Below are 27,448 nucleotides of genomic sequence, written 5' to 3' on the forward strand. Positions count from 1 at the left end.
CTATAGGTACATCGGGGACAAAAGGAAGACGAGGGCAAATGTGGGCCCTCTCCGGAACAAAACGGGAGACCTGGTTACCCGGGAGACGGAGAAGGCGAAGGTACTCAATGACATTTTTGCCTCGGCCCTCACCGGCAAGTGCTCGAGCCGCACCGCCCAAGCCGCAGAAGGCAAAGGCGGGGACTGGGAGAATGACGAGCCACCCACTGTGGGAGAAGATCAGGTTCGAGACCATCTAAGGCACCTGAAGGTGCACAAGTCCATGGGACCCGATGAGATCCATCCATGGGACCCGAGGGAACTGGCGGATGAAGTTGCTAAGCCACTATCCATCGTATTTGAGAAGTTGTGGCAGTCCAGTGAAGTTCCCACTGACTGGAAAAGGGAAAACACAACCCCCATTTTTAAAAGGGGAAAAAAGGAGGACCCAGGGAACTACAGGCCAGTCAGTCTCACGTCTGTGCCTGGGAAGATCATGGAACAGATCCTCCTGGAAGCTATGCTAAGGCACATGGAGGACAGGGAGGCAATTCGAGACAGCCAGCATGGCTTCACCAAGGGAAAGTCCTGCCTGACTGACCTAGTGGCCTTCTGTGATGAGTGACTACATCAGTGGACATGGGAAGGGCTACAGATGTCGCCTATCTGGACCTCTGTAAGGCCTTTGACACGGTCCCCCACAACATCCTTCTCTCTAAATGGGAGAGGTATGGATTTGATGGGTGGACTGTCCGGTGGGTGAGGAATTGGTTAGATGGTCGCATCCAGAGGGTAGTGGTCAACGGTGGTCAATGTCCAGATGGGGATTGGTGACAAGTGGCGTCCCGCAGGGGTGCGTATTGGGACCGGTACTGTTTGATATCTTCATCAATGACATAGACAGTGGGATCGAGTGCACCCTCAGCAAGTTTGCAGATGACACCAAGCTGAGTGGTGCGGTTGACACACCTGAGGGATGGGATGCCATCCAGAGGGACCTGGACAAGCTGGAGAAGTGGGCCTGTGTGAACCTCATGGGGTTCAACAAGGCCAAGTGCGAGGTCCTGCACCTGGGTCGGGGCAACCCCTGCTATCAATACAGGCTGGGGGATGAAGGGATTGAGAGCAGCCCTGCTGAGAAGGACTTGGGGGTACTGGTGGGTGAAAAGCTGGACGTGAGCCAGCAATGTGCGCTTGCAGCCCAGAAGGCCAATCGTATCCTGGGCTGCATCAAAAGGAGCGTGGCCAGCAGGTCGAGGGAGGTGATTCTGCCCCTCTACTCTGCTCTGGTGAGACCCCACCTGGAGGACTGCGTCCAGCTCTGGAGCCCTCAGCATAAGAAAGACACGGACCTGTTGGAGCGGGTCCAGAGGAGGGCCACAAAAATGATCAGGGGGATGGAACACCTCTCCTCTGAAGAAAGGCTGAGAGAGTTGGGGTTGTTCAGCCTAGAGAAGAGAAGGCTTCAGGGAGACCTTATTGCAGCCTATCCGTACTTAAAGGGGGCTTATAAGAAAGATGGCGGCAGACTTTTTAGCAGGGCCTGTTGCGACAGGACAAGGGGGAATGGCTTTAAACTAAAGGGGGGGTAGATATGGACTAGATAGAAGGAAGAAGTTTTTTACGCTGAGGGTGGTGAAACACTGGCACAGGTTGCCCAGAGAGGTGGTGGATGCCCCATCCCTGGAAACATTCAAGGTCAGGTTGGACGGGGCTCTGAGCAACCTGATCTAGTTGGAGATGTCCCTGCCCACGGCAGCGGGGTTGGACTAGATGACCTTTAGAGGTCCCTTCCAACCCAAACTGTTCTATGATTTTATCATTCTATGATTCTATGATTCTTTGAAATGGCTGTTCTTCCACCTCCTAGATATGTTCTGACTGTTTCTTAACTTCAGCTAAAGACCTCATTATCCCAAACTGTCAGAGCTATACCAAGTATACTTTCATATGCCATTTCCAAGTGATGCATACATATGACCTCTTCTGCCTCCTAAATTTTTCAGTTCTTCTAGACAGTGTTGGCTTTTCAGAGAGAAAGGGTGATATAGTGCTGTTAGGAGTCCAGTTACTGTCGAACTACAATTATCTGAACTTCAGTTAACTAGAATTCTTTCAGCAACATAGATGCTCCCAGAGCTGAGTTGGCTGCTGCTCTTTTCAAAGCAGAATACTAAGTGCTAAAACCCTCAAGCAAAGTTTATGGTCTATGGGACACCTCCCCGCACTCCCTCCCAAGAAGTCAGTTTTTCTTACCAGTTTTGCAGTCATCTACCTCCAGTTCTGTGTATGAAAATCCTCATTGTACAAATATTCTCTGTTACCACCAAATAATTCAGGTACTTCTGTATTAACATACTTGAATTACGCCAGGTATATAGGACTGCATCTTCTATTATACTTCATTAATTTTTTGGAACAAATGTTTAAAATTCAGAACAGACTACTGAAATATGCCTGCTTTGCAAAGGCTGCATAAAGTAATCTACTTTTGTCTTTGTAAACAGATTTTGGGAATTGATGAAGTAGAACAAATGCAATTGTTTCTGTGATGGTGTCAGCATCTTCAGTATATTGTAATTTAACCTTGAGCTAGTTATTCTCCTCAGATCATTCTTTATGCTTTGCTAAGAAACTTGATATAGCTAAGATAATGAATAATAACAGTCATTTTTGCCTTAATATTAAGATCATCATGGAATCTAAAATTAAATCAAGGCATAAAAGATCACAAAACAGTAAACGCAAGGTTATTTCAAGTGCCTGTATGCAATGGGAGGTATGCAATATAAGCAGAAATAAAGCAATTTGTTAATATTTTGGTAATCTCCCAAGGTCAGAAGTAAAGACGCCATGTGCTTGAGTGGCCTGATCGCAACCTGTTTCATGCAATGGTCTTTCTCAAACTGAACTTTTAGGCTCAAATAAACATTTCACTTTATCTGAAACCTATTGAAGTCTGCTGAAACTGTCATTGACTTTAATGGGAGCTGGATCATGGCCTAAACCAGCAACATAGAAACGAGAACAAAAATGTATTTGCAAAGAAAATCAGAGTTCCTGACCATACAAGTCAACAGATAAAATTATACCTTGAAAAAATCTAAATATAGCATTTGCTACATTTTAACCTATCACTGCACCTTAATACAATGCCCCTGGAATTACACTCATTTGCGTACAAATACTGGTAAGAACTTTCTCCTGGCACAGGACATTTGATACTGAACTTTAGCTCACCTATAAACGGGGAATTCAAAACCAAATCTTAGTTTTATTTAAAGAAACTTGAGTTATAATTTTTTCAATGCAAATTAACAAGATAGAGCACTATGGCAACCAAGCCACTGTTGCCACAGAAATTTGCCATTTTAATTAGCTATTCCTGAAGGCAAAAATACTGCAAGCCTCAGCAATACCGCTTCTGTCCTCAAATTATATCAGAGAGTAGCATTTCTACTTTTTTTAACTTTAATTATATATCACTCTGGTTCATCAGCATAACCAAACACTCCAAAGCAGTATCTAAATCTCAGTTCAACTTAATATCTGGTCCTGTCAAGTACTGGTTATTAACACTGAAACAAGTTTCTTGGAAGCCGTCAATATGGTATTCCTTCTTGTGCTTAGAAAACATGGAATGAAAGCAACACCTTCTTCTGCAGGACTGTTAGTTGTTTCACCTTCACTTACACATTTCCTAAATCACTTCAGCTTATGCGTATGAGTTTATGAAATTACTGCATGAACATGTGAGCAATAAGAAATAGCTTTCAGCTGAAGAAAAGCATTTAAACATACCGGGAGCACAGGAAACCCAGAGCAGTCCAGTTAGTTTTCAGGTTGCTGTATGAAGTTTTATCACTGTTGTAAATGGTACAAAAGACGAAAAAATTGGTAGGTCAGAATGAAGAGTGCCTTGAGACCCAGAAACTACTGTTGGTATACCCAAGCAGTGGAGCAAAGCAGAGAGATGCCGGTAAGGGCTGCTGTGGGTGACCTCTTTCAGCTCAGTAGATTTGTCAGACAAATAAAATAATTATGTCAAACTTAAGATAATTGTTTTCATGTGTGCTAGAATAACGTCCTGATTTTTTTCTTTAAGGTGACCTTCTATTTTTTTTTCTTGGTTTGGTCTTCTATTTGACATGAAACTATGTTTCATTACAGTAATAAAAACAAGAAACAAATGAAAGCTCAGACTCGTGAAGATGATTGCACATCCTTCCACTTGAGATAATCTGGGAACACATTTATCTCATCTAGGATACCTGCAACACATTATTTAAATGAAAAATGCTTCAATACAAGAAGCCAGGAGAATAGAAAATGCACTGGTAATATCAAAGCCTCTTGTGACTTAGGAGCCTCTATTTTTGCAAAATCACTGTTACAGGTTAAAGTGAGGACTACTTAGTAACCGATCCGTAATACACAATAACTACTTATTAACCACCGTGCACTTTGGGCCTATTCCTTGTCTTGTTACATGGTATAAAACTATGCAGTAGAAATTTTAACCAAGACAAGCAGACACACGAAACCAAGAAAACAGGGAGTCAGCAAAATGAGCCTTTAATTTTTGTTCTCCATAATTTATATGGCCTATCATTTTTAAAAGGGCTTTGTGGTTTTTGAGCCTCATCAGCTGGTGGCCTCAGCACTGATAGGTGTAAAATTGTATTTAAAAAAACCCCAACCAAACACAAATCCTAAGGAGCCTCCCTAAAGACAATAACATTTTTTGAACTTTATTAATGGGGAAAAAAATCCTGCTGATGCTTTATTTTCTAATGCATCTCATCTGCTTGCTTTTATTGCTCACGTTATTATCCTGCTTAAAAATATGCAGGTAAACCGAGAAGTGGAGGGCCGATGTTGCCTGAGCCTCCCTCAGCACCTTAACCGCGCTGTGAGGCAGCCAAGGACACGGCTCTATTGACCGAGCGTGGGGCAGCTGGGGTGACGGGAGGCTCCGGGGCCCGGCCCGGCCCGGCCCGGCCCGGCCCCCGCCCCGGGGATCTCTCCACACCCCTGGGCCTGGCGGCAGCTCCGGAGCGAGCTTTACCTCGCCCCTCCGCAGCTGTGCCCGAGCTTGCTGGCGGAGGAGCTGCTGCGGGCAAAGGCAGGCGCTGAGGAGAACATGGCGGAGGGGCGGGAGGGAGGCCGGGCTCCACGCGCTTCGTCCGTCCCGCCGTGTCCTGACAGGAACCCGCGCACGGCCCCACGGCGCGGCAGTTGCTCGGGGCGGGGCGCCGAGGGCGGCTCCAGCGCCGGAGGCGCGGGTTGGGTGGCGGGGCTGCCAGTCAGCGCCCACCGCTCGCGCCGCGCCGGCGAGTCCGGAACCTGCAGGCGGCGGGGGTCGCGTGGCGGCTGCTGTGGCCGGTGGGTGCGCCCGGGGGCGCCGTGCGGGGGGCGGGCAGCCGCCCAAGCGGGGGTGGGAAGAAAGCGCCGCCGCTGTCGCCGTCGCCGCCGTCAGAGGGGCGCTTCAGCCGCCTCCGGGTGAGCCGCACAGGGGAGCGCCAGCCGCGGGGGCTCGCCTGGGCGGCGGCCGCCGGCCCTTCCGCTGTGGTACCGGCTGAGCCGGGCAGGGGGCGATGCCGCGGGAGAGAGGGAACGGAGCCGGGCCTGACTTGACGAGCCTCCTTAAGGGGCAGCCCTCACGGCAGCGGGAGGACGGAGCCGTGGGGATAAGGAAGGCCGTGGGGCGGCTCTGCGGGGCAAGGCCCGCGGGGATGGGGGGGGGGGGGGGGGCGGTGCGGGGTAGGGGCTGGGGAGGTGGGGAGCTTGTGGAGGGGTAGGGGTTGGGGTTGGTGTGTGTGTGTGGGATAAGGGTTGGGTGTGTAGAGGGTGTGTGGGCAGTGCCGGGCGAGTGCGTGAGGGAAATATGGGGATGTGGGGGGCTGGTGTGTGTGTGTAAAACTAAATGTAATGGATATCTGTTATTTTATTGGAAAAAGTGGGCGTTCCTCTTCCGTGAGCTCCCAGTGCGTACTCTGACTTCCCAGCAGCAAGTGGGCTGTGTTGCGGGGGCAGTTTGGGTTTCAATGATTACGCTATTTCACCTGATGAGGAAGTGCTGCGTTTGGTGCTGAAGTGGTAGGTGTGTCACGCAGGGAGCGTAAGGTTTATGTAATTGGCTCTTACATAATGGTCTTTAGCACACTGCTTTTATCAGTACTGCTACTGTGCGTTAACGTGGCTTGTGCTGGAGTGGCTAATGGGTGTGGGTGGGTGTCTTGGGCAGAAGCGGTGGTGTCTGCTCAGTGTGACTGGGTAGGAACCTGAGGATGTGAACACTGTAGTTATGGGCAGTGAGCAGGGGTGGTTCAGAAATGTGCTTCAGGACTGATCGATGCTACCTGACCTTAGGCAAACACATGTCTAAATGGTATTAGGCAACTCTGCCGCTAGGAAAAAACCCACCACCTCGCTGTGTCTGTCAGCCAGCTGATGTGAACAGGGTAAGTTTGTTTAAAACACTGTTTCTATCAGCTTTTTGAGTAAAGAGCGTGAGAGTTGTCAGTGTTTCAATCGCATGTGGTTTAGAAGGTGGGAAGAGAAAGAAGAAAAAAACAGGATGGGGAATGGCCTGGGAAAGGTTGGCAAACACGAAGGCTTGTCTTGCACTGTTGGTGCTTTTTGGGTTTAGATGATGCTGGAGTTAGCAGTATCAGCTGTCTTCCTATTAGGTTTATTTTGGTTGTGTTCTCTCTGCAATACAACAAAAGGTGTCAGTTGTGTTGGGAGATGCCAGTGTCCCAGGAGACAGCAGGCGAGCCTCGAGCAATGAACTGGCATCGCCTTTTCCATCTGCTCTCCTGACACCAGCAGTAAAAATATGCTGTGTCTTCGCCTGTCCTCAGAGTCCCCAGAATTATAGTGGTGGGGGCTTGTCTACTCTTTTCTGTTGTTAAGCATGGGTGGTACACTTCAGAAATGTTTTGTGACACATTGCTTTTGTTTTCCAAATGGGATTTCAGTAAAGTCCTTGGGTTGTATCAGTAAGCCTTTTGTTTAGAATAGTTAAAATTTGTTTTTAGCTCCTACTGATTTCTTAGAACAGTTTTTATGCAACTGGCCAGGCTGCCTTCTTGTTATTTCTCATGAAATGCCCTGCTAAAAAAACAATATTGCAGTAGTATGTAGCATCTTTGGCCCAGGACCTAGAGCACACAGTGCTACAGGCCACCTGAAAGTGGTTCAGAGCTCACAGAAAACTATCTTGCTCTAACTGGCTGCTAGCATGATCTTTTGGGAGTAACTGTACTTGCAGTGCTACTACACAGTTGGCTTTTGAAATCCATGGGGCAAAATTCTGTTGTGGAGTAAGCATCTGGTTGTACTTAGCAATTTCCCACAGCTTGAATACCTTATCTGAAGTAGGAGACAACATGATGGACCTCCCCCATGGCAGCTGAAGAACTTCAGCTGCTCAGGTGCCCTAGGTTTTAGTGCTGTTGGCAGCAGAGCTCTTCACAGCTGCTTGTTCTAATTGCACTCTGAATGACCAAGCCAAATTGTAAACCTGTAGAAGTTGTTAATGTAACTGTGCTATAACTTTCACTGCATCAAAGTGCACAATGCTGTGATAAATGCATTAACCAGCAGTAGAATCTGCCTTCAGCTGCGCAAAAAAATCCTACATGCGTGAAGGTTGGTTAAGACCTTGAAGGTATAAAAAAAAAAAAAAAAAAGTCGAGCTTATAAGCTGGAACAGAATTGGAAAGGTAGACTAGCTTGTTCTAGATGTGAGGATCATGGCAATTAATATAAATCATTAATTTGCCACATCTTTCAGTTTTTCCATAGGGTTTGAATACTGATGTCTTGGTTTTGATATTTAGAGTGTATTAATAGAGTTGTACTCTAGCAGGCTTTTTTGAAGTTGCACATTAACTGTCACTTAAGTTCCTGTTTTCTAACTTGTTGGATCTGTTTGTTCTGTGTCATGTTAGATGAGGCTTTTGACTGAACAGTTTACGATTACATTTCTTGTAATCTTGGAATTTCTTCTTAGCCTTGCCACAATGAGGAAAAACATGCCTGGAAAATAAAAATTAGCTGTTCTGATGAGTTAACTGGAGAGAGGCAGTCATATCCTAAGCTAAATTCACCAAGGTTATAATTAAGTGATGGAAATTGTATCACTTTTAAGATGCCTCTATCTATAGTGGTCTTTTTTTGGAAAAGAGTTCTGAATATTTCTGTGAGCTCTGGACTTGCTTTTATATTGCTATATAGAAAGCTTCTTGTGAACCTTCTAAATTTTATACCTTTCCTATTCTTACTTTCCAGGCTGTAAGGACGTTCTGTATTACTGAAGGAAGGTGCTCCTATTTGCGCAGTGACTTATGATGTCAAGAACTGTATCATCCTGGATCTTGAGCTCAGCGAGAAACAGCATTGTTTTACAAGGAAAAGGACGTTTGTACTCCATCCGTATCCCAAATAGAAACAAGATAAAATGGAAGCTTGTTTTGTCCAAAACACGCCTCTACCCTGCTGGGAGCTGCAGCTTAGACAATACTTTCTCCTTAAAAAAAGCGTTCCGACACACTTCCACTGAAGAAGAACATTTCTCTTTCCAGTTGTCTCCATCACAAATCAATGATGTACTCAGAGCAGGTGAATTATCCCATAAAATACTGTATTTGAATGGTAAAAATGCAAATTCTGTCTTGAGGTTTGAAAGTAACCAATTGGCATCCAACACCCCTATTGAAGACCGCAGAAGTGCAGCCACTTGCTTGCAGACCAAAGGGATGATGTTTGGAGTCTTCGATGGTCATGCAGGTTCTGCGTGTGCTCAGGCAGTAAGTGAGAGACTACTTCATTATATAGCGGTTTCTCTCATGTCTCGGCAAACCTTGGAAGAGATCGAGCTTGCTGTGGAGTGCATGAAACCAGTTCTGCCTATTCTGCAGTGGCACAAGCATCCAAATGATGTAGAGTATCGAGAAATAACTTCACAATATTTTGAAAACCTCCGGGTTTACTGGCAACATTTACTGGACCTAGACACTGAGCCAGGATTTAGTTTAGAAGAAGCCATGATATGTGCATTCAAAAGGTTAGACTCAGACATATCACTGGAAGTTCAGGCTCCCCAGGAAAATGAATTGATGAGAAATATTGCTCTCCAAGTAGCTTTTTCTGGTGCAACAGCCTGTGTAGCTCACATCGATGGTGTTCACTTACATGTTGCAAATACCGGTGATTGCAGAGCAATTTTAGGGGTTCATGAAGAAGATGGAACGTGGTCTACTCTCCCTCTAACCCGAGACCACAATGCCTTCGATGAATTTGAAATTAGAAGACTGAAAAGAGAACATCCTAGATCTGAGGAGAAAACCCTATTTGTGAATGACAGATTACTGGGGATTCTCATGCCTTCCAGAGCTTTTGGAGATGTGCAATTAAAATGGAGTAAAGAATTGCAACATAGTATTCTTGAGAATAGCTGTGATGTTGAGGCTTTAAATATTTATCAGTATGTTCCTCCAAACTACCATACACCCCCTTATTTAACTGCAGAGCCTGAAGTCACGTACCACAAATTAAGAAGCAAGGATAAGTTTCTAGTTATTGCTTCGGATGGACTGTGGGAGATGCTAAGTAATGAGAAGGTTGTAAATCTTGTTGCTGGACACCTTACAGAGCTTAATGTGCAGAAACCACAACTGGCTTTTGAGAAACCAGTTAATTTGGGTTACATGCACAGCTTGTTACTTCAGAGGAAAAACAGAGGCATTGCCTCACTTGACCAGAACATAGCTACTCATTTAATAAGGCATGCAATTGGAAGTAATGAGTATGGGGAGGTGGACCAAGAGAAACTTGCTGCAATGCTGACACTGCCTGAAGACCTTGCGAGAATGTACAGAGATGATATCACAGTCACTGTAGTGTATTTTAATTCAGAAACAATTGAAAATTACTACAGAAACAATGAATAGAGACTTGCACTGCTGCTGTTCTATACCACTAGCCAACTCTGATACTGACACCATTACTGTTTTTCTCCGATAGTCAAGCTGTTACCAGTGTTATGGTCTGGAAGTTCCTAAATCTCTTTGTTACTTACTAGTCTTGAAAATAACTTTCTAGAAGTGAGTTTGGTGAAAGTTCCGTGGGTTTCCAGGTCTGTACACACTGAAGAAGAATGTTTTGACAGAAGTTCACTGAAATGTAACTGAACTAAAGATTGCTGACCCAGTTCTGATTCCATGGGAACCACTGGTAAAACTTTCCAAATGAACAAACGAGACAAATTTCGCTGAGGCTGGTACAATTTAATAGAGAGATGGAGAATGCCTATAGCTGCATGGAATGTAAGAAAGGCTCTGCTCTTGTGGAAAATGAGTAGTATCCTATTGAAGCACTGTAATTGAATTAAATAAATAAACTACCAAACCTTTATTTGATCTAACAGTGTCAGATACTTTAAAGAATTGCCTTGTGTATGTGAAGACAACACTAAAGAAGGCTGTTCGAAGAGCCCTGGGATTGTCAGACTTTTTCCTAATTCTTTTTTTAAATTAGGAAACAAAATCGTATTTTCTTCCGCAATCATTTTGAAGTGTGAATGCATATTCTCTTAACTCTGTGTGTGGACTTGTGTTACAACTTACAGCTCAAACACACATGAGGGACTTCATGATTCCCTGTTTAGGAATTAACAGTATTAGACTTAAGTATTTAAGTGTCTAACTTGCTTAAAGAATATACCCTTTTATTAAGTATTGATCTATGAAGTGCTGTGCATCAAATTCACCAACTGTAATTTAAATGAAGTTTGACAGGTCCCAAAGTTCACAAATTCATCTAAATGTAAATACAGCAAAAGAGAGAGCACCTTTCCTTTCAGATTCAACTTCGAAGAGAGAAATAACAGTGCTAATATTTCACCAAAATATGTTTAATCTTTATTTCACTCTTATTCTTGCCTTTGGATGTTGGGTTTTCCTTACAGGTGCAGAGTTATTTTCTCTAATGCATGTATGTTCTAATATCTGACCATATACTTTTGTGTATTTTACAATGGTTTTCTTTTATACTGTGCTTTCTAGAGTGCAAATCCAAGCTTGCCAATTAGCTGTATTTTCTTAAATTTCACATATGGTGTTCTCTAGTGACTTTTTTTCTTGTTTACATGCAGCAGTAACTGTTGCCCGCAAGAATATGTGTACTGGGAATACAGGACTGTTTACTGCTGTTGCTACCAAGTAAGAACTCGTGTGGGTGCAGCAGAGCAGATAAAAATACTGGGTTTTTTTTCCTGAACTTCACTTAAAATAAAAGCATTATCCTTCTGCAGTTTAGCAGATGAAGAAGTACTTAAATTTTTCTCAAGATCTTAAATAGATGAGATCTTGGGGCATAAGCCAGTAGCAGTTGTGGATTTGGGGCTTTTTGTATACTTTTCCTCCAGATAAAAATGCTTTTTCAGACACTTAAATAATCTGTTTTGAAGATTGATTAGAAGGAAACTAAAGCTGTTCAAAAAATATCCATGCTTTTGACTATTTAGGATTGACCTGTAATTCAGTACTACAATTGCAATCACTGAATGCATCCTTAAAAAAACCTCTGTTCTGGAAAACTAATTTACTCTTAAGGTTTTTTCCATCTAGTACATATTGGAGTACATCCAGCAATTCAACCTGGAGGTAGGCAGCCCTATTTTTCAGATAAAATTAGTAGGTCTATTCCCCTTGATATCAACAAACCAGGATTCCCTCAAGAAATCTGACACTTAGATCTTGCTGACAGGGACTGCAGGAAGACTTTGGGCATGTGCAAGATGTTACAGAGGCTGCTGAAATTCTTGTTCCTTGGGTCCAATTTACTTTAAAGTGTGCCCTCATCCTTGAGGCTGGTACTGTGGAGGCTGAGATTTCATCTGCCAGAAAAAGGCAAACGATGAAGGTCAGGCCCTGTGTTAACCTCAGGAGGGGTCTGGTCTACCTACAAGGCAATTGGGTGAGGAGAGGAGAGCTCTTCAGCAGAATGCCTAAACCCTTTTGGCTCCAAGTGGGCTGTTTCCATTTGCTCTTACAAATCCTTTTGTGTGATTAGTTACATGCTTCATTACTTGGAATTTAGACATAACGCAGTAAAAGAATGCATTTCTAGACTACCTCTTAATAGAGAAATTACTTAACAGTGTAGCTAGAGGAACAAAGGGGCTAAACCATATTAGAGCTGATATGAAGTGATGCATTTTTTATGAAGATAATCTAGAAAACTTCTGATGTAGAGCAAACCTGCAACTGCAAAAGTAATGTAGCAAACCAGCTAGTATATAGTAATAAAATAAAAATAAGCTGTTTTGTTCATCACCCAGTGGTGAAATCTATGTCATCTTTTGAAAGAGTCATTGTGGCGCTAAGTCATCTAAGTGTTACTCCTGGATATGTTATTGTATGTAGGTCATTGCAAGCGCAAATTGATAATGACTGTTTTGGGGAACGTGTTTGACAGTAAGAAAGGCACTATTTCTAATTTTATGTTAGTTTTGCTCAGTTTAACATGCAACGCTGTAATTATCCTATAGTGGAAAAGGATAACATTAAACTAGTTAGAGTTTGTTTGGGTTTTTTTAAATGCAAATTATGGATTTAACTGCATGCTCCCTGGAATTTGTTGCAGGCCAATGAAAGCAACCTATCCATACTTGTGGTAAGGAAAATAATGATTCTACCCGTTTGAACTGGACCATAGATATTTTTATCTTTAACTGCAAACACAGCTAATAGGCATTAATAAAAGTAGTATTTTGTGACTTGGAGAATCAACAATGTTTAAATGAGCAAACTAAATCCATTAATGTGCTTCTGCAAGCACAATCATGTGAAGATTTGATAGCACATTTAGATGCGAGTCCTGAAATATCGGAAATATGTTGGAACAAACATCTTTGCAGGCAGTCTATTTGGTTTAGGTTAGATAGTTCTGCTTGGCATTTGTTTTCTTTATTTCCATAGCTTTCCAGAGAAGCAATAGCCAAACCACAGTCACAAATTCTGTCTCAAAACATGGTAGTATGGGCATTATGATTAAGTAAAACATCTGAGGTTAAGCACTGATGTAAACACTAGAAAAAATATTTTCTTCCCTAAAACTTAAACCTTGGGTTGAAATACAACTTTGTCACTTTGTTTTTTCTCCAGAACTCTTATTCCATGTTCCTAAATTATGATGCTTATTTATATTTAAGTGTTCAGGCCTCCATAATGTATTTGGAGTTGGGGGGGGTCTTTTTTTTTTGGTAACTTCTTTGTAAATAGTGAGGGGGATCACTGTTTTTGTAAGTAAAAATATTTATTTCACACTTAAAACTAATCTTTATTAAATGGATGAAAGACGATGTTTTGGTTGCTGTACTGGAATCTGGCATGCATTCTGCTGAATGCTCATATGAAAAGATTCCAGGTCAGAGAGCATAAATGTTCAAGCTGGGGTAAAAGTAAATAGTTTGAGTAGGTGTTTTGAGTTTGCTTAAGTGTTTGTAGCTCTGCGGTTTTCCCACAATGGAAAAAATTGTTAATACATAAAAGTAAGGATATCTTGATACTATTGAGGTTCCACTAAATTAACCAGTCAGCAGAGGGAGCACAAGTTCACTGGCCAAAATATCCAAATTGTGCTTTAGTTAATTTGACAATCTACATAAAAATATTTTAACTTTAGTAGGCTCACATGCACATATCTGTTCATCACCAGTTAAAACATCATTGTAACAGGCACATCAAGTGTGTGTTGTAATTGTCTTAAAAATAATGCAAAAACCCTACAGACACAATGTCTATAGAAACATTAATTAAACTCTTGAATTACAACAGACCTGTAGCAAGGCAAGTGTTCATGTACTTAGTCTTTGAGGCTTAACTTTACTTCCATTAATTCCAAGTGTTTGTCTTTTTTTGGGGGGTAAAGAGGAAAGAAAATTATTTGGGACAGATTTTTCTTTCTTTTTTCTTTTTTTTTTTTCCTTCCAAAAGAAGGTATTTGTCTAAACTTTGAAGTCTAAACTTTGGTATGTAGTTGAACAGAGGTTCTCTGTTCAGAGATATAATTGTACTGAGAACTGAAAGTAGAACTGTGCACACCTTGTGGTTTTGTAAAATATCAATTGCTGACACTGGTGGTGTGTGCTCTTTACTACCACAGGCTTAATACTTCAGTATTTCTGAAAATAGGAAAGTAAGAATCCAAGGCATGTGTTTTTCTTGGGGTTACAAAGCATGGTGTGACAGGAAAAAAAAAAAGTTTTTCCTTCTTTATATATCTGTTTTGGAGAGGTTAACCTTCAAAGAAGCATTACTGTCAAATAAAACACTTGAAATTTTAGTAAATCTTTGTCTTTATCCTGAAGAACCAGTTCAAACTGCTACTGTCAGATCTCTCCACTTGTCAGTCAGGTAAGAGTCTTATTTCTTATTGCATTAGCTAATTGCTGCTCAGGGACTTTACAGCCCATTGGCCTGCACTACAGCACCATACTAACAAGCGGTGGGATGTCCTACTTGAGTTTGGCTTCTTTGAGCCTGTGCTATTGGAGGCTCTCAGAATGGTTTGACTGAAGCTCTTTAACAACTTGAAGGAAAAACATGACTAGGAGCCAAGCAATTGTGGAAAGGAAGCAGAGTTATGGTTTCTGTTTGGGTTAAGCAAACTTAACTGCACACTTCTAATTTCTTAAAGAGAAAAAAAGTACCTTTTTTTTTTCCTTCTGGCAAGCTTTTTTGAATTAGAAATAATGCAGAGGGGAAAAATGTGGTCAACGAGCAATGCTTAAAAGGGTACTGGAACCCTAGGCAGCAGTAAGTGGGTCAGAAAGCATACCTCTCATGCCTCCCTGCTGAAATTTTGGAGCCAATCATATAGGGACTTGTTCTAGAGTGGGTTGGTTAGTTCAGACTCTGGCTTTGTACTTCTCAAATCGGCCAAAAGATGCTAGCTGTGGAAATAGTTCTTCCTGGGTGTAGGCTACTAAGTGCATTAGAAACCAGCAGCTTACTGTCAGCTCAGGGGGGGTCTGAGCTCTGACGGTGGAGCCTTTGACATGTTCTTTTCTTTTTTTTTTTTTGTTCAGCGTGCTTTGCTTAGTGCTCTCTGAAATGGTCTTTGTTGCTTTGAGGTGGCTCTTACATCAGTAAGTAACACCACAGTTCTGTGGTGTTTTTCTTAACAAAAAGGATTTCAATTTCAGTGCTTTACTGAATAAATCTTTGATTTCGCACCTGCAGAACCGAGGTTGGCCAGAAGATGTCATCTGAGTTTTGCAAAAGGAGAGCTTTGTTATGACTTCAGTCTCTGCTATTATATGTGTTCGTAACATAAATTTCAGGTGCTATTGAAAAATGGAGAAAAAACCCCCCAGCAATCACCTACACACATCTTAAAAATTCTGTGATTTATTAGTACTTCCAACTTATGAACTGGGTAATCTGAACGAGAGTTTGATTAACTTTAATTCTTTGCCAAAACCAAGTTTTAATGGCCCACGTACCCAAAGTGGTTAAGTTTTGTGGAAAACAGTCTCCTTGTCCTGGTGCTGCTAGGTACAAGAACATGAAAGTGAAGCCAAGAGGCACCTGTCTGAATTTCCTGAAGAGTCCTCAATTGCACAAGAAGATGATGCTTCCTAAGCTGAGGAAATCTTTGCTCAACCATTAGCTGAGTGTCTAGCTCCTACTGTCGTGCAGCTCAGAAGCTGCAGGTGGCCATGGCTGCCCCACAGCTATGCTGTGGTTTAGGTTAAGTTGTTTTGGTTTGAACAAACTTCTAGTCTGGAAATTACATTGAAATGCTCCTGGAGGAATGCGCTGCTGTGAGGAGCTGCAGATCTACTGTTCAGCCTAGATGTTCAGAGATCTTGGTTCAACCTTGTTGTGAGCTAGGATTCTTGAATAAGATGAGGGTTTGAGAACTAAATCAGTGTTTGGTGGAGGGGTTTCCCCATGCCCTCCTTCCCCCCCCCCCCCCCCATTTTTTTTATTTTTGCCTTTCTCTGCAGTTTGTTCTTCTGGAGAAAGTTGCCTGCGCTGGATGCTGCTTACCAAAACTTGCATCTCTTACTTATTCTCCCTGTTGCTCTTTCCACTCCTCACCTCTCTTTTTCTTCTTTTCCTATTACTCCATGGTGTTTTGTTTTCTATTTATTGTTCTGGGCAACTACTTCAAGAAAAAGGGGCAACATTGCATTTTGTTTTTTTAAGATCAATATGAGAAGGGGGACATGGCTTTCTTCCATGCACAGCAGGTGAGAGAATGCTAGAGCGTGACAGGACATGCTTTCAGCCAGGTGCGTATGTGAGTGATCCTATAAGCAGTTATAGAAAAGCCTTTTCAACTGTTTGCTGCTGTTACAGCAATGCAGTATAGTACAGCAAATATCAAAGATCTGAAGTGCTGGGTGGTAAAGAGTAATTGCTTTGTCTTCTTTGTTATCACTGATAAAAGTAATGCATCCTCTTATTAGATGAACTTTATCTTCTGTTTAATCCCAAACTTCAGCCTGACATATGTTTGAGCCTCTGCTTCTAACCACTTACCATGAAAGTAAAATACTCGGACAATACTGGCAACTCAACTGAAAGGTTAAAATGATGGGCGGTAGTGGGGTGGAATAAAGCTGTGGTGTTTGGGTTACAGAGTTGATCCTCCACGGACTTGCTCCACACATGGACTTGGGTCAGATTCTGATCTCAAACCCATTTGAATCAGATCTCTGCTGTGCGCGCGCTCTCTCTCTCTCTCTCCTTACCCCCCCCCCCCCCCCCCAAGTGAAACCTAGTCATTTGGCTAGATTTTCAGAGAAACTAGGTCATGATTAAAATCTTCCAGTGTTGGGGCTCGTGTTGCATCATCTTACTTTAAACAAAACAAAATAGTTCTCTTACTGTTTGCAAGCATATGTAAGGCAAATAAAAGCTATGCATCCAGCCCTAATTCTGATGTTGCCATGCATTAAGAAACTTCTGGTTTGCCAGTGGTTTTCTTTGCTGTGATATCCCCTGTGAATTCCGAAGGCATGTACGTAGAACCTTTCTCTCATAAAAACAGCTCTGCAAATAAAGAGATAATTGCTGTATTTTTTAAAATATGGTAACAGTAGAGAATAAATTCCCTAATGACGCTGATCCTTTTTCAAAAAATGTGCCTAACACTGCTGAAAAAGTTAGTTATTTTTATTATGACTTTGTTTAAAGTAAGCCCCATGTCTTTGAAATCTTTGGCTACAGCAGAACAAATTGCACTAGTCAATAGTCTGAAAGTTTCTCTGGTGACATTATGCAGAAGAGACTGTAGAACTCTTTGTAAAAACCACAAAAACAATGTGACAGTGCTGCCCTTTTACAGCTATGTTACAAAAAGAAAAAGGGGATTCAATTTCATTTTTAATTCAATTTCTGTGTGGTTTTCCAACCACCTGACATAAAAGTAGGCGTACTCTGTTATATTAATTTCCTTTTCTGGAGTGCTTAATTAATTGTTTAAATGTGTTTTTTGGGCTGTTTTTTTTCTAGTCAGGCTTTTACAGGCATTCTAGTGTTATTTTTCAGTGAATGCTAATAATAAATATTTCTATCTTATTCACCTGCCAACTCATCTTTTATTCATCCTGCTGATGAAAACAATCTCCTGTGAAACTTCTGTTGCTGAAAGAGTTCAAAAACTTTCCCATTGCAGATGTAATAGATTCTTTTTCACCTTAGTGTAAGAATTTTCTATTACTGTGTTACACATTTTTGAATAAGTTAGGAATTGTAAAGTTCTGATGTTTAATTATGGCAACAGAAATAATGCAACCCAGTAAATGTAGCACCAGGTGAACCTGCACTTACTTTATGTTATTATTGCAAAATGCTGATGTTGTACCAAAACAAAAACTGTCCGTCCTTTTATTTCCATAAAACTTCAGAGGTTTAGATTGGTGCAGCTGTACCTCAAGTCCTTATTCCTCAAACACTGGTGCGCTTGCATTACGGCAGTGGTACCAAACACGCAGGAGAATGGTTACTTGCAAAGTTTTGTGTCTTGGGAACTGGAGCTGAGAATAAATTAATTGGCAATGTGTATTGATTGGGGGAAAAAAAGGAAGCACCCACAATACTGACTTCCTTCTTTCCATGTAGGGTAAGAGAATGCTTATGTAGGAATTGGGGAGATACCACTGAATGAAATCCAGCTAAGTGATAATTTGTTTTTCTTACTTGAGTCGAAATTGCTACTTTATGCAAACTATTGGTAGCATGATTTCAGCTTAATTGCTGGTACCTCTTTATTAAAAACTAGCAAGTGACTTAGCTGTAATCAAACAGCCTTTGTAAAAACTGTAAATTCTTGCAGGAGTTTACATATCTAGCTAAAAATGTAACAATAACTAAATACATTTGAAACAGGTTGTAGTATTCACCAGACCAACTGATTTATGTGGCTTTATATATATTATATATATGTGTAGCTAAAAACCATCATTTGATCTACAGATGAAAAGCAGTAACTGTAGGCAAGCTAGTATCCTAGACAGTCATGAGTACAAGGATTTTGCTACTTTAAATATATTTTTGTAATACGAAAATGTGATTTTTATGCTCTGTAAAGAAAAAGGAGAGGTATGAATGTGCATCCATTTAAACTTTTATCTAAAGAGGTTTTCTGTACTTGACTAGATGAAACCTTACCCCTTCAAGAGCTTTCCTATGAACTTAGAGGCACGACTGCATGTTTCTGACATGTTCCTTAGGAACATGTCAAAGACTGGCTCTGATTTTCAAGATGGTGTTGAATTAAAACAAAACATGCCAGTGATGTAGGCATTGCCTCTGAAGTCAGATCTGTTGAGGCACTGGTCAATAGCATCATTATCCTCTGAGCTGTGGCAGTGGATGAAACTGGTAGGGTAGAAAATAAACAAATGTCCACCTCTAAAAAATCATGGGATTTTTGATTCCCTGGCCTGGAGTAGAAAATACACTGTTGTTCTCTCCCTTGAGGTCATATAAGATTTCACTGCCGTAACACCCTGGGACTCAGTCCAAAGCCAATTGACCTCTCCTTGAAAAACTTGGAAGGAGTAAGAGTGTGAAACTCCTGGATGTGTACATTTTAACTGCAAAAGAGATGTAGTTTTAGATGTGCAATACCCATGACTCTGATGATTATAGGTCTATATTCTTATGGCTGTGCAGAAGTATTTTAGCTATTGGCTGACAGAATGTATTTGTGTTTATTGCTGACCAGTTCTTGAACTTTGCTTTTTTTTTTTGTAGCAGAAATAGCTTAGATCAATAACCTATTAATAACCTATTCAAGCCCAAAGTTCTATTCATTCTCACTCTCCAAACAAGAGGTATTTCCATTGCTCATTATTATGTGCCACTTCCATTTCAACCCTGAACTCATAAATCATAAATGAGCTTGAAGTATTCACTTCCCTCTTTCAGCACTACCTTTAGTATTTGCTGACATGGCTCATTATAACTTATTTTTGAGCACAGTCAGACCTTATTTTCTGAACAGATGAATTCATTGTTGGAAAGGACTCTATAAATAGAATGTAGGGGCCACCAAAATGAGAAATTCTAGCTCATTAGGATCTCAGCTGGAACAATGTGATCTAAAATACAGAAGTTTTGAGCTGATGAAATGAAAGCAAAGACTTAGCTAATTGGTTCTAAACCTTTAAATTACGAATGCGCTATTTTTGTATTACTGTTAAGGGTGATAGAAACCATCTGGAAAAGAGATTCAAGGCAGCATATATTGGAAGGAGAGAAAGGAGAAAAAATTAGGGCAGCTAATATTAAGGAAAATATGTAAGTGTATATTAGTGTATACAGTGGGATAAACAAATGACTTCTGGTGTCTTCTGGTATTCTGAGCTATCTTCTTCAGATGAGGCTTCCATAAAATTAAAATCTTGTTAACCTCTGCCTATCTTCCTCATATGTAAGAGGCAGATATGTCTCCTCTATCAACACTTGGTGCTGAAGTGGTGAAGTAAATTTATGGATATGTGACTCTATTTCAATATCTCAGGTAGCATTACTAATGGAAAATGCATGAATCTTCTAAACTATCTAGTCTCACGGAAGACTAAAGGCTTACTGCATCAGCCCAGAAATATGTCCTGTGGGAACACTGTGAATAACCGTGTGCATGTTCTGCTCTGAATAAGTGTCTGGCACACAGTGCCTTTCAGAAGCTGAAACTCTGGTGTTGGGGCATGCATGAAGACTTTGCCCTAATTCTTCCCTTACTGGCAGGCTTCAAACATGGTTGGATGCCAAACTAAGTCAGTTAGTTTTATTATCATGAAATAATATCCTAACTAATGTCTTTACTTCCTCTTTCCTCACCGAGAAACAAAGCATACTGTGCAGGGTGAAGACCCTATAATCTTGAGACATAGTAAGTAACTGAGGAGGACCATTTTTCTAGGATACGTACATTTGCTATTTAAGAATTACATTACCTCACTGTTTTCTACTGTCCTCCTAGGACATCTTAACTTTTGCTTTTTTACTGTGTACTGCAATCAGGTGAGTTCATGTGTTGCCTCTAGAACCAACAGTTTACAGGAGAAACTGATGACATGATTCTCTTTATAACTTACATATTTTAAATTATTGTGCTTTAAATAAGGGGCCTGTGAAATATGAGTGAGATAAAACACATGCAGGTATGGGATGGGATCTTTAAGTGGCAGAAGACCATATAGCTTTGGTAATTAAAAAGTCAGGGAAAACCTGCCGTTAAGAACCATTTGTGACTGTTATGGAAGTGTGCAGCTTGGAGACCCTTGTCATGGTTGTCCTGCTGTCCCCTATATGCAATGTACAATAAAGTACCTATACTGTAAATACCTAAAAAGGAATAAAGGGTAGAAAGGGCAACTAGTGAAGAACTGAGAAAATTTGCTGAGATCAGATCATCTTAGGAGCAGATAAAATCTGGGAATCCTGATAGTGTGCTGTCCTCTGCTGCTAGTTCACAGCTCTTAGCTGGCATAGATAGGCCTTATGGAAGTCCCGCTTCCCCTTCCCGAGTATGGAATAACGAAATTTCTTTGACATAAGGTATTTTCTTGTTCATATCCAGAACTGCAAAATTAATCCAGTTATACCAAGAATTCGATCTTTTGAGAGGACCATTTAAAGAGATACTTTTAACTTAGAAAAATTGTATTGACTACAAATCTTTTTTTGAAATAAAACAACATTTAACATTTGTATCTGAAAGATTAAGACTTGGCTGTGTTTACAGTACTGCATTAAGAAAAGAAGCAGTCATAATGGCAAGACAGGTGGTTAATTTTCCCAACTGTTTTTTTCACGTCTTTTGGGTGATCTGGGTGATGGCTGAACTTACAGAAAGAACTGCAAATGTTTTTATAGACTCACTCATACAAACCTAACGGGAAGGACATATCTGAAATTACAATTGGATTTTGTGTTTGTGATTTGACCAGCTGCCTTTTCTTACACAGTGCAGATTTTCTGAGAGAAACATGAAGTATTGTCAGTCTCGGTATTCACAGCCTGCATGGCTTATAGGATTTAATGGAGTATGGGGCGCGCTCTCATGAGCAATTTAAATATATGACCAGTCTCAGTGATGCGGTAGAGCATGCAGCACAATGCAGAGGTACCCGAGCTAACTCCAGAACTAGATAGCAGTAATTTGGCACTTTCTTGGATTAATTTGCCTCATTAAAAGAGGACAATTTGCTTGGATAGTCAGTTGACTGCAGCTGGACCATGTCTAGTATATGTAGGTACATCCTATTCTCTGCTTCCTAAGTTGTAGATGCACATTATTTCTCTGGAGCAACTATCTGCTACAGGCCACCTGCCCAGGAAGACAGAGTGGATGAGGCCCTCTGTAGACAGATAGGAGCAGCCTCACGCTCACAAGCCCTGGTCCTCATGGGGGACTTCAACCACCCCGACATCTGTTGGAGGGACGACACGACAGGGCATAAGCAATCCAAGAGGTTCCTGGAATGCGTCGATGAGAACTTCCTTCTCCAAGTGAGAGGGAGGCCAACGAGGAGAGGTGCTACGCTGGACCTTGTTCTCACCAACAAGGAGGGGCTGGTGGGGAATGTGAAGCTCAAGGGCAGCCTGGGCTGCAGTGACCACGAAATGGTGGAGTTCAAGATCCTTAGGGCACCGAGGAGGGCGCACAGCAAGCTCGCTACCCTGGACTTCAGGAGAGCAGGCTTCGGCCTCTTCAGGGATCTGCTTGGCAGAGTATCATGGGACAAAGCCCTGGAGGGAAGAGGGCCCCGAGAAAGCTGGGTAATACTCAAGGATCACCTCCTTCAAGCTCAGGAGCGATGCATCCCAACAAAGAGGAAGTCAGGCAAAAATGCCAGGAGGCCTGCATGGATGAACAAGGAGCTCCTGGACAAACTCAAACACAAAAAGGAAGCCTACAGAGGGTGGAAGCAAGGACAGGTAGCCTGGGAGGAATACAGAGAAATTGTCCGAGCTGCCAGGGATCAGGTTAGGAAAGCTAAAGCCCTCATAGAATTACATCTGGCCAGGGACATCAAAGGCAACAAGAAAAGATTCTATAGGTACATCGGGGACAAAAGGAAGACGAGGGCAAATGTGGGCCCTCTCCGGAACAAAACGGGAGACCTGGTTACCCGGGAGACGGAGAAGGCGAAGGTACTCAATGACACTTTTGCCTCGGCCCTCACCGGCAAGTGCTCGAGCCGCACCGCCCAAGCCGCAGAAGGCAAAGGCGGGGACTGGGAGAATGACGAGCCACCCACTGTGGGAGAAGATCAGGTTCGAGACCATCTAAGGCACCTGAAGGTGCACAAGTCCATGGGACCCGATGAGATCCATCCATGGGACCCGAGGGAACTGGCGGATGAAGTTGCTAAGCCACTATCCATCGTATTTGAGAAGTCGTGGCAGGCCGGTGAAGTTCCCACTGACTGGAAAAGGGAAAACACAACCCCCATTTTTAAAAGGGGAAAAAAGGAGGACCCGGGGAACTACAGGCCAGTCAGTCTCACGTCTGTGCCTGGGAAGATCATGGAACAGATCCTCCTGGAAGCTATGCTAAGGCACATGGAGGACAGGGGGGTGATTTGAGACAGCCAGCATGGCTTCACCAAGGGCAAGTCCTGCCTGACTGACCTAGTGGCCTTCTGTGATGAGTGACTACATCAGTGGACACGGGAAGGGCTACAGATGTTGCCTATCTGGACCTCTGTAAGGCCTTTGACACGGTCCCCCACAACATCCTTCTCTCTAAATGGGAGAGGTATGGATTTGATGGGTGGACTGTCCGGTGGGTGAGGAATTGGTTAGATGGTCGCATCCAGAGGGTAGTGGTCAACGGTGGTCAATGTCCAGATGGGGATTGGTGACAAGTGGCGTCCCGCAGGGGTGCGTATTGGGACCGGTACTGTTTGATATCTTCACCAATGACATAGACAGTGGGATCGAGTGCACCTTCAGCAAGTTTGCAGATGACACCAAGCTGAGTGGTGCGGTTGACACACCTGAGGGATGGGATGCCATCCAGAGGGACCTGGACAAGCTGGAGAAGTGGGCCTGTGTGAACCTCATGGGGTTCAACAAGGCCAAGTGCGAGGTCCTGCACCTGGGTCGGGGCAACCCCTGCTATCAATACAGGCTGGGGGATGAAGGGATTGAGAGCAGCCCTGCCGAGAAGGACTTGGGGGTACTGGTGGGTGAAAAGCTGGACATGAACCAGCAATGTGCGCTCCCAGCCCAGAAGGCCAGTCGTATCCTGGGCTGCATCAAAAGGAGCGTGGCCAGCAGGTCAAGGGAGGTGATTCTGCCCCTCTACTCTGCTCTGGTGAGACCCCACCTGGAGGACTGCGTCCAGCTCTGGAGCCCTCAGCATAAGAAAGACACGGACCTGTTGGAGCGGGTCCAGAGGAGGGCCACAAAAATGATCAGGGGGATGGAACACCTCTCCTCTGAAGAAAGGCTGAGAGAGTTGGGGTTGTTCAGCCTAGAGAAGAGAAGGCTTCAGGGAGACCTTATTGCAGCCTATCCGTACTTAAAGGGGGCTTATAAGAAAGATGGCGGCAGACTTTTTAGCAGGGCCTGTTGCGACAGGACAAGGGGGAATGGCTTTAAACTAAAGGGGGGGTAGATATGGACTAGATAGAAGGAAGAAGTTTTTTACGCTGAGGGTGGTGAAACACTGGCACAGGTTGCCCAGAGAGGTGGTGGATGCCCCATCCCTGGAAACATTCAAGGTCAGGTTGGACGGGGCTCTGAGCAACCTGATCTAGTTGGAGATGTCCCTGCCCACAGCAGCGGGGTTGGACTAGATGACCTTTAGAGGTCCCTTCCAACCCAAACTATTCTATGATTCTATCATTCTGTGATCTATAGCATAGTACTGCTGTCGTGGACAGGACTGTAACATGAAGTGGTGGCTTAGATAGAAGCCAGTTCTTAGACATTAAGGCAAGGCTAACACTTAACTCATGCTGTTTAAAGTCTCTGCAAGTGGTTCTATATAACTGACAGATAACTGTAAGAAGTCTTTTTATTTTCCAGTAAGCAAGAATAGGCATTAAGAAAAAAAATAATTGGGAACTCGTGTTCTTATTCTGTTTAATCTTAATTCAAATGACAAGAACAATGAATGCATTAATCCTGTCTATCTTTTTTCTTGTGCTTGTACTTTCTATTGTTAATACATTAATTTCAAAGTGATGTCTGTCTTTTCTTCTGTGTTTTTTTGACACTTATTTTAAAAATCATTCTTTCACTTCCCTAAAACAGGAAATTCCTGATGTAGCTGTGTAGATATTTCTTTGAGTAAGCATTTTGTGGCAAAATTAGAGCTATTAAAATAGATGTGCATTCAGAAGTCAGAAGGAAAACTAAGGCTCAAACATCACTGTATCCTCCTTTAAATTGTGTCTTGTTACAATTTTCTGTCCCTTCTCCAAAAACTAAAAAAAAAAACCCCAAGCTCCATGAAAGCAAATACTATCCTCTCAAAAACAAGCAAGTATGAATGGGCAATCTGTCTAAGCAGATTTTTTTTAGTGTTTGTGAAGCTCAGAGGACTCAGACTGCAGCAAAAACCTGCATACACAGTTCAAAACTACCATGCTCACATTCAGCTAACTTGCTGTGTATGTAGTATCCAAGCTGAAAGCACAAACTGACTTTTCAAAATCTATTTCAATTTTAGATTAATTTAGTGATCCTAATTACACTAGGGGTAGTGTAAGCCAGGACTGATTAAGGAAAACAAAGTAACAGAAAATCATGCGCTGACCTGAAAAATAAATTTGCTATGCTCATTTAAAAATTACTGAAGTATTTCTTGCATGCTTGTCTTTTTCCTTTGGTCTCTGTGGATTTGTAAACCTTATGTTCCATCCTGCAAAGGATGTGTTGATTTACATCGTAAACAATGCTTATGAAAGCATGAGGTTAAAAATAATGTATTGCCTAAATTTTTTTAGGTATACGCACTAGATGATACCCATTTTGCTGAGACTTGTCCTTATGTGAGGGAAGAATGTATTTGATACAGTGGGAAAAGAACAATCATAAAGTACAGAACATTAGCAAGAAATACTAAATTGGGATTATTCAATATGAAAGTCTTAATGGTGTATCTTGCCTTCTTATGTTAGTGGATTAAATATAGGAATACATATCCTTAAAACGTATATACTGTGCTCACAGTCACTGTCTCTAATCAAAGTTGCCAATTATCATTACTTCACTAGATGTTGACCTGCCTTATTAGTCATCAGCAGCCAATATACTGTGTTACCATCTGACTCATACCGCATTTAATTGGATGCTGATGGATGAGTGAATTGTTTCAGATAAAATAAGAAACTGCTTACAAATGTTGTTGTGTTAAGCTAGGCCCTTTTGCTTTGTGAAAATGCGTTGTTAACAGTTATGCTACTGTATAGTCTAGGTTGGAGCACAGTACTTTCCCAATGTACTACAAGAAGGACTGTGTCCTTGGGAGTTGGCTGATTTCAAAAGCCTGGATTTCAAAGCTGTACCAGAACAACTTTGGTGCACATCAGACAAATACCGAGGTTAGGTCACTAAACAAAAACTCCAGTTATTTCTTAACCATCTCTGGTTATGCAATTGTTAACACAGACAAGCTAGGGAGCCAATTTTAAGAAGCTGTTACGTTTCATAGTCTTAATTCTTTAAAAGATGATGATCACAACCTTTATTCATTAATGGGCATCTAATTCATCACTGGTTATAGTGGAAATACATTTTTATATTGCAGTACAATTGTTCATACTGCTTTATAAAGACTGTGCAATTATTTCTATTATTGATGTCTATTTGGTGGATTTATAGCTTGTCTGTAAAACGTATAACCTGCCAAGCTACAGCATTAGAGCAATCTCTATCTGGAAGTAATTTAAAGTGGTCATTTTTAATTCATGAAAAGGTTTTTCTTTTTAAAAAAAGTTTCAAAGCATTCACAGCCTTTTCAGTAGCATATAGAACTCTAATTTTCATTTAAAAATGAAAAATGCAATAATTTTCTGTTGGTCTAGCTAAACTGAAATGGTTTATAGTCACAAGTTTCACAGTCTCACACACTCTGATTTTCAAAAAATGGGAATGTTTGGAGGTAATCAACAAAATATCACAGGGAAATAAACCCTGCAATTCTTTTTTTTTTCCTTAGGGAAGGGATCAAAAACCTTAATTTTCTATGAAAAGGCAATTCAGAACTTCCATCAGCACTTTTTAAAGTTAAATGGCTTATTCAGGAACAGCTTAGATGAAATGAAGTATTAATTTTTAAAGTTTCACTGTCTATAACTTGAGCAGACCGATTCAGACTGAATCATGACAATATAGTGCCATTAATCTTTATGGCCATGTGTGTTTTATCTGACCTTGTGATGAAACTTGATACTTGTGCCATAACTGGATTTGAAACATGCCGCTTCCTGCACAGTAGAAATTTGGATCATTATTGAAAGCTTGCTCATTTCAAATCCCTTTATGAATGGTCACTAGCTAGAGGCTGACTTGTATTAGCAATGGTATGATGGGGTGTTTTGTTTTGTGGGGTTTTTTTGGGGGGTTGTTTGTTTGGGGGAGGGGGGTTGTTTGTTTTTTAGGGTTAGTGCACATTTTACTGAATTGCCTGGGAATTCCAGGGGTCTAGCATACTGCTGGGAGAGCTGAGCTGACTAATGGCACCAGATTGTGAATGTTCTTTGGCATCTCAAGATTAAAGAAACTGACTCATTTTGGGATATTTTTATTCATAATAAGAAAAGTAATAGTAAAAGGAAATCTGACATTTAACATTTATTATTTGTAAAATTTGGTCCCAAATGCTTTGTTTAGTTTTCAGATAGTCTTTGGAAAGCAGTAACTATTAGTTCTCCCTTACTGAACATGTCTATTTCAGAGTCTGAGACTGCTGAGAC

The 27,448-nt window shown here is 41.8% G+C and overlaps 1 protein-coding gene across 6 annotated transcripts; it reads left to right on the plus strand.

Moving 5' to 3' along the window:
- The first annotated feature begins 5,296 nt into the window (after positions 1 to 5,296).
- Positions 5,297 to 13,827, plus strand: PDP2 (pyruvate dehydrogenase phosphatase catalytic subunit 2). 6 transcript variants are annotated; one of them, XM_076349113.1, is made up of 3 exons: positions 5,317 to 5,364; positions 6,352 to 6,443; positions 8,278 to 13,827. In XM_076349113.1, exon 3 carries the CDS (start codon positions 8,334 to 8,336, stop codon positions 9,936 to 9,938), a length of 1,605 nt encoding a protein of 534 aa, XP_076205228.1. In that variant the 5' UTR covers positions 5,317 to 5,364; positions 6,352 to 6,443; positions 8,278 to 8,333; the 3' UTR covers positions 9,939 to 13,827. The 6 variants fall into 6 exon arrangements, with proteins under 6 accessions (XP_076205232.1, XP_076205228.1, XP_076205233.1 ...); XM_076349115.1 differs by lacking the exon at positions 5,317 to 5,364 and adding an exon at positions 5,461 to 5,481; XM_076349114.1 differs by lacking the exon at positions 5,317 to 5,364 and adding an exon at positions 5,931 to 6,078.
- Positions 13,828 to 27,448: the final 13,621 nt, after the last annotated feature.

Source organism: Aptenodytes patagonicus, chromosome 11, assembly GCF_965638725.1.
Source record: "Aptenodytes patagonicus chromosome 11, bAptPat1.pri.cur, whole genome shotgun sequence".
Taxonomy (NCBI): Eukaryota; Metazoa; Chordata; class Aves; order Sphenisciformes; family Spheniscidae; genus Aptenodytes; species Aptenodytes patagonicus.